Source organism: Arachis ipaensis, chromosome B4 (genome assembly GCF_059453495.1).
Source record: "Arachis ipaensis isolate K30076 ecotype BB chromosome B4, ASM5945349v1, whole genome shotgun sequence".
NCBI lineage: Eukaryota > Viridiplantae > Streptophyta > Magnoliopsida > Fabales > Fabaceae > Arachis > Arachis ipaensis.
The window spans coordinates 39,655,346-39,663,216 of NC_142439.1; the positions used below are offsets into that span (position 1 = coordinate 39,655,346).

The following is a 7,871-nucleotide window of genomic DNA, read 5'->3' on the forward strand; positions in this document are numbered from 1 at the left end:
TATTCGATGCCTTGATGTGTTTGTTGAGTGATTTCAGGTTTATAAGGCAAGTATTGGATGGAAGAAGTGAAGAGAAAACCATGCAAAGTGGAGAATGCATGAGGAAACAAGGATTGGGAGTACACCAATGGACGCGCACGTGTGGAAGTGAAGTTGCATGGCGACGCGTACGCATACATGGCGCGTACGCGTGGATAGGAAATTTCCATGCGACGCGTACGCATGACCCACGTGTACACGTCGATGTTCGCACGTGACTCACTTAAAGGTAAAATGCTGGGGGCGATTTTTGAGCTACCCAGGCCCAAATCCAACTGATTCCTGAAGCTCTTTCATGCAGAATTCAAGCTAGAGCAAAGGGGGGAGCAATTGTTTAGAGTTTTTGCATCATGTAGCTTAGTTTCTAGAGAGAGAAGCTCCATCTTCTCTCTAGAATTAGGGTTCCTAGGGTTAATTGCATCATAGATCCATGTTTAATTCTTTGCTTTCATCTTGTTTCTTCTACATTTTTATGCTCTAGTGATGTAACTCTCTTGCTCTCGCTTGTTAATTTCCTTTTTTGCTCTCTTTTGTGATGATGAACTCTTGATGCATTTGGATCTCTTTTAATGAATTTTGATATTTGATGCCCTTTTATTGTTGATTTGGGTTGTAATTTTACTCTCCTTGCAATTAATAGTTGTTAGATTTTATTATTCTTACACATTTACCATGCTTTCCATTTATACCCACCAAGTGTTTGACAAAATGCTTGGATGGACTTTAGAGTAGCTCTTTGAGCATTTTTGGCATGGAAAGAGTGATTAGGCAATCTTGAGTCATGAATACCTAACTTATGTTGGTGATCTAGAATTGTTAGCTAATGTTGTTTAAATTGACGCTAATCTTTTTCTATTTCAATTAGTAAATGATTAGGACTTTCAGATTGAGATTAGCTAGTCTTATTAGACTTTCTACGAGTGTGAGGATAATATGATACCTTCCTCCATCGTCGGGGATGACGTAATAAGATAAATTCTTGTTTGCCCTCTGCTTGCTGTTTGTTGAATGTATGACAGGTAGAAGGGGAGAAACTTCATCCTCCTTTGATAGTAAACCTGAGAGGACCTTCCTTAGATTAAGGAGGGAAGCAAGAGGCAAATGCATAGTTGGAAAGGAAGTAGTAGAGGAAGATCTGGGAGCTATGATGGAAGAACAAGTGCAAAACCATGTTGGAGTTGATGCTGGTAATCATATTGGACAAGAGAGGAGAGTTTTAGGCTCCTACATCAACCTAAATCCAGGAAACTGTGGCAGCAGCATTCTGAAGCCAACAATCTATGCTAACAACTTTGAGTTAAAACCTCAACTCATCACACTTGTCCAGAATAATTGTTCATATGGAGGGGATCCCAGGAGAACCCAAACCAACATCTCACTACATTCTTGAGGATCTGTGACACTGTAAAGTTCAATGGTGTACATCCTGACACCTACAAGCTACTTTTGTTCCCTTTTTCACTCAGAGATAAGGCAGCAAAGTGGTTGGAAGCATTTTCCAAGGAGATCCTAACAACTTGGGATGAGGTTGTAAATAAATTTCTAGCAAGATTCTACCCTCCATAGAGAGTTAATAGACTGAGAGTTGAGGTGCAGACTTTCAGACAGCAAGATGGTGAAACACTTTATGAGGCCTGGGAGAGGTTCAAACACTTGACAAGGAAGTGCCCTCCGGATATGTTCAACAAATGGGTTCAACTTCATATCTTCTATGAAGGGCTATCATATGAAGCAAAGAAAGCTGTGGACCACTCTTCAGGGGGTTCACTCAACAAGAAGAAAACCATTGAAGAAGCCATAGATGTTATAGAGACTGTAGCTGAAAATGAATACTTCTATGCCTCAGAAAGGACTCAAAAGAGAATAGTGCTGGAGCTAAATTCTATGGATGCCTTGTTAGCACAAAACAAGATGATTGTAGCACAATTAGCAGCCCTAACAAAGAGGATGGAGACTGGCCAAGTCTCAGCTGCCCAAGCTCAAGCACCACCACAGGAAGAAGATGCCCCAGAAGTTGAAAGTGAATGGGAGCAGGCAAATTATGTGAACAATTCTTCTAGACTACTATATGACCCGAACTCCAAGACATATAACTCAGGTTGGAAGAACCAACCTAAATTTGGGTGGAGAAACCAACAAAGTCACAACCAAGACCATAACAAACCATACCAATCTAACCAATACAACAACCATAACCCCAACCATCAATCAGGCAACAATAGACCCTACCACAATTCACAAAATACATCATATCACTCCACCCAACACACACACAACAACCACCACCAAGAAACATCAACTTCAACCATGCAACCATGTGAAATCAAGAGCAATTTTGAAAGAGCGAAGGCTGCAATAGCACAGATGTCATCACAGCTGACAGGAGCTATTTCCAATATTTTAGAGAGATAAATACAAGCCGAAAGGAAGATGGATGCCAACCAAGAAGAGTGCAGATCAAACATAAGGAATCAGAGCGCAGCAATTTCAAAGTTGGAAGCACAATTAGCGAGATTATCTAAGCAAATTCCAATGCCCACACATATATTTTCCAGTGATACCATGGCCAACCCAAGAAGGGAATGCAAAGCCATCACACTTAAAAGTGGAAAAGTTGTAGAAGAAGCATCCCCACATCAGAGCAATCAAGAAAAAGAAGCTGCAAAGAAGCCTAAAAATAAGAAAAAAGAAGAGACCCTTACACCATCCTCATCAAAGCCAGTCCTAAAGCCTTATGTGCCACAAGCACCCTATCCACAAAGGCTAAGGAAGGATGGAAAAGACAACCAGTTCTCCAGGTTCTTAGAAATGTTCAAGAAGCTCCAGATCAACATACCCTTTGTTGAGGCATTAGAGCAAATGCCCTTCTATGCCAAACTTTTAAAGGAGCTCATGACAAGAAAGAGGAACTGGGGAGAGAAAGAAACCATAATACTAACTAAGGAGTACAGTGCTATCATACAAAAGAAGCTTCCTCAGAAGATAAAAGACCCCGGGAGTTTCTAAATTCCATGCATCATAGGTGATATCACCATTGAAAAAGTATTGTGTGACCTGGAGGCTAGCATCAATCTCATGTCCTTGGCCATGATGAGAAGGATGAAGATTGAGGAAGTCAAACCAACAGGGATGGCACTCCAATTGGGTGACAGAACATTCAAATTCCCTCATGGGGTAGTGGAGGATTTGTCGGTGAAAGTGGGAGAGTTTATTTTCCCAGCTGACTTTGTTGTGCTGGATATGGAAGAAGAAGCCAACACATCAATCATCCTAGGAAGGCCATTCCTAGCTACTGTTGGAGCCATTATTGATGTTCAAAAAGTGGAACTAGTCTTGATGTTACATGAAGAGAAGATGGTTTTCAATGTCTTCAAAGCAATAAGTTACCCCAAGGAATCCATAGGAGAGTGCATGATGGTAGATACCATAGAAAAGATAGTTCAAGGGATTTTGGAGGAAGAACAATGTGAAGAGATTATGGAGCTGGAGCAACAAGCATCAGGTGAAGAAAGGCCACAAGAAACCATGGAGAAGTCGATCATGCTGAACCACACGGACGACAAGGAAGTGGAGGCACCAAAACTAGAGCTAAAGACCCTGTCACCAAGCTTGAAGTATGCATACCTGGGTGACAACAACACTTACCCAGTGATCATTAATGCAAGCTTGAGTGAGGAGCAAGAAGAGGAGCTTATCCAAGTGCTGAAGCAACATAAAGATGCTATAGGATGGACACTTGCAGACTTGAAGGAAATTAGTCCTTCAATGTGCATGCACAAAATCCTGCTTGAGGAAGGTGCCAAGCCCTCAAGACAGCAACAAAGAAGGCTAAACCCAACCATGAATGAAGTAGTCCAAAAAGAGGTGTTGAAATTGTGGCAAGCTGGGGTGATTTATCCTATCTCAGACAGCCCTTGGGTAAGCCCAGTGCAAGTAGTCCCAAAGAAAGGAGGGATCACTGTTGTACCAAATGAGAAGAATGAGCTGATACCTATAAGAACAGTGACTGGCTGGCGCATGTGCATTGATTATAGGAAGCTTAATGAAGCCACCAGGAAGGATCACTTTTCCCTACCTTTCATGGATCAGATGCTGGAAAGACTTGCAAGACATGAATATTATTGCTTCTTGGATGGTTACTCTGGTTACAACCAAATAGTTGTAGACCCTAAGGACCAAGAAAATACATCATTTACCTGTCCCTATGGTGTTTTTGCTTATAGGAGAATGCCCTTTGGATTGTGCAATGCACCTGTAACATTCCAAAGGTGCATGCTCTCCATATTTTCAGACATGATTGAAAGATTTATTGAAGTGTTTATGGATGACTTCTCTGTGTTTGGTGATTTATATTCTAACTTCTTGCACCACTTAACTTTGGTGCTAAAGAGATGCCAAGAAACCAACCTCGTTCTGAATTGGGAAAAATGCCACTTTATGGTTACAGAGGGGGTGGTTCTTGGCCACAAAATCTCAAAAAGAGGCATAGAGGTGGACAAGGCTAAGGTAGAGGTGATTGAAAAGTTACCCCCACCTTACAATGTCAAAGCAGTTAGAAGTTTTCTAGGACATGCTGGCTTCTATAGGATGTTCATTAGAGATTTCTCAAAGGTTGCCAAGACTTTGAGCAACCTGCTTGTCTCTAATGTACCTTTTGTTTTTGATAAAGAATGCATGCTAGCCTTTGAAGAACTTAAGAACAAACTCTCCTCTGCACCTATCATAGCACCACCCTGCTGGGATCTACCCTTTGAGCTGATGTGTGATGCATCTGACTTTGCTGTTGGTGCTGTCTTAGGACAGATGAGGGATAAATTGGTGCATGTGATTTATTATGCCAGCAAAGTCCTCAATGAAAATCAAAGGAACTATACCACTACAAAGAAGGAATTACTTGCCATTGTCTTTGCTTTTGATAAGTTTAGATCATATCTTATTGGCTCTAAAGTAATTGTATTCACTGATCATGCAGCACTCAAATATTTGCTTGCCAAACAAGAGTCCAAGCCCAGACTAATAAGGTAGATTCTGCTACTCCAAGAATTTGACATTGAAATTAAAGATAGGAGTGGAACAGAAAACAAAGTGACTGACCACCTTTCAAGGATCCCACAAAAATAAGATGATGCACACTAATTTGCAGTGAATGAGAGCTTTCTTGATGAGCAGTTGATGATGATCCAAGAAGCCCCTTGGTTTGCAGACATAGCCAATTTCAAGGCTATTGGGGAACTACTGATGAGAAGGACTTTTGCGTGGTTTAGAATTCATAAATGAATTCTCGTTTCAAGTATAGTTCCTAAACCAACAATAATCCTTTCATACAAAAATTTGTTTGTCACTAGTACAAACCCCTAAAATCTATAAACCGAAGTATTAAACCTCGGGTCGTTCTCCCTAGGAATTACAATAAAGTGTCTTGTTATTGGTTATGGAGCATGTTTTTGGGGTTTTTGATAAGAAACATGAAAATTAAATGGCAATGAATTAAACTAATAGCTAAAAAAGTCTTGGCAAGAGTTGATGGTCAAGGATCTCTATCCTAATCACTAACCACAACATGAGAATTGGCAAGGATCAACCCCACTAAGGCATCCTCTAACTAATAAAGGAAAGTCAAGTGAGCTATGTCAATCCAAGACCATAAGTCCTAGTTCTCCACCAAATCAATTAGTGAGATCTAGAGTTAATGGCTCCCAATCGTCAATCACTTGGACATTAGTAACTCAAGAGTTCCTAAGTTACCTTCCCAAGCCAAGAGCACTAAAATCTACTCTAAAATCCAACCAAGCATTTTATCAAACACTTGGAAGGCATAAAAGGAAAGTAAAATGAACTAAGTAATTCAACAATAAAAGAACATGAATTATAAATTGCATAGAAATGAAAATAGAAGAAACAAAAGTGCATCAATATAAAAGTAGAGAATTACATGAATTAAATGCAAAATTAGAGAGAGGAGAAGAAGAGGAACAAGAATTAATAAAGGAAAAGTAAATCAAAGCATGAATTAAACCTAGATCTAAGAAATTCTAAGCTAGATCTAACCTACTCCTAATCCTAAAGAGAAGAGAGAGCTTCTCTCTCTAAAACTAACTTTCCCTCCAAAAATTAAACTAAACTAAACTAATGTGTAAAAGTATGTTGATTCCTCTTCTTTTATTGGGTTAAATAGCATCAGAAGTGAGTTGGATTTGGGCCTGAGAAGCCCAGAATTCGCCCCCAGTATTTTGCCTTTAAGTGAGTCACGTGTGGACATCGACGCGTACGCGTACAGTGCGCGTGCGCATCGATTGACAATTTTCCATCCATGCGTACGGGTCATGTGCGCGTACACGCCGCCATGCGACATCACCATTTCACGCGTGCGCGTCTGCTGTGCATGCGCGTCGTTGATCTTATCCCAAATCCTTGCTTTTCCATGATTTCTCCACTTTGCATGCTTTCCTCTCCATTCCTTTGATCCATTCCTAGCCTTTTCAACCTGAAATCATTTAACAAACAAATCAAGGCATCTAGTGGAATCAAAGGTGAATTGAATTTAGCTAATTAAAGACCTAGAAAGCATGTTTTCACACTTAAGCACAAATTAGGATACAATCATGAAACATGATATTTCATTGAATAAATGTGGGTAAAAGGTGATAAAATTCCTTAAATGAAGCATAAGATAAACCCTCAAAATGGGGTTTATCAACTACCAGCTAACATCAACAGATATATGGGGAGAAAGCTAATCAAAGATGCTAAACACTACATTTGGGATGAGCCCTATTTGTTCAACAAGTGTGCTGATGGGATATTAAGAAGGTGTATTTCACAAGAAGAAGGGCAAGAAGTGCTTTGGCAGTGCCATAGATCTGCATATGGAGGCCATTTCAGTGGGGAAAAGAACTACAACCAAGGTGCTACAATGTGGGTTCTATTGGCCAACCATGTTCAAGGATGCAAAGGAATTAGTATCAAGGTGTGATGAATGCCAAAGGGCTGGCAATCTACACAAGAAAAATGAGATGCCACAGAGGTTTATAATGGAATTAAAATTGTTTGATGTATGGGGAATTGATTTTATGGGACTTTTCCCATCCTCCTACTCAAACAATTATATATTGGTGGTTGTAGATTATGTGTCAAAGTGGGTAGAAGCCATAGCCACAGCAACAAATGACAATAAGGTTGTGATAAGCTTCTTGAGGAGGAATATCTTTAGCAGATTTGGAGTTCCAAGAGCCCTCATTAGTGATGGAGGAACACACTTCTGCAACAGGCAACTTGAAACACTCCTCTCTAAATATGGAGTGAAGCACAAAGTGGCAACTCCATACCATCCACAGACCAACGGGCAAGCTGAGATTTCAAACAGGGAGCTCAAAAGAATTCTTGAAAAGACGGTTGGAAGCTTAAGAAAGGATTAGTCTAAAAAGCTGGATGATGCCTTATGGGCCTACAGGACAGCCTTCAAAATACCTATTGGGATGTCTCCATACCAATTGGTGTTTGGTAAGGCTTGTCACTTACCAGTTGAGCTTGAACATAGAGCATTCTGGGCTCTAAAAATGCTGAATTTTGATGATCAAGCTGCTGGAGAAAGGAGGCTAATGCAACTCAATGAACTGGAGGGATTCAGAAATCAAGCTTCTGAGAATGCAAAGATTTACAAGGAAAACACAAAAAGGTGGCATGATCAAAATATAGCAAGGAGAGAGTTCATAGAAGGTCAGAAAGTGCTGCTGTACAATTCAAGACTCAAGTTCTTCATAGGGAAGCTTAAGTCTCGATGGTCTGGACCCTTCACCATCCTCAAGGTGTTTCCCTATAGCCATGTAGAGCTC

General features: G+C 40.4%; 1 protein-coding gene across 1 annotated transcript; it reads left to right on the top strand.

Moving 5' to 3' along the window:
- The first annotated feature begins 3,453 nt into the window (after positions 1 to 3,453).
- Positions 3,454 to 7,454, top strand: LOC148567269 (uncharacterized). Its single transcript, XM_088484547.1, has 5 exons — positions 3,454 to 3,957; positions 4,651 to 4,879; positions 5,081 to 5,147; positions 6,757 to 7,006; positions 7,062 to 7,454. Exons 1-5 carry the CDS (start codon positions 3,454 to 3,456, stop codon positions 7,452 to 7,454), a joined length of 1,443 nt encoding a protein of 480 aa, XP_088340673.1.
- The last annotated feature ends 417 nt before the right edge of the window (positions 7,455 to 7,871 follow it).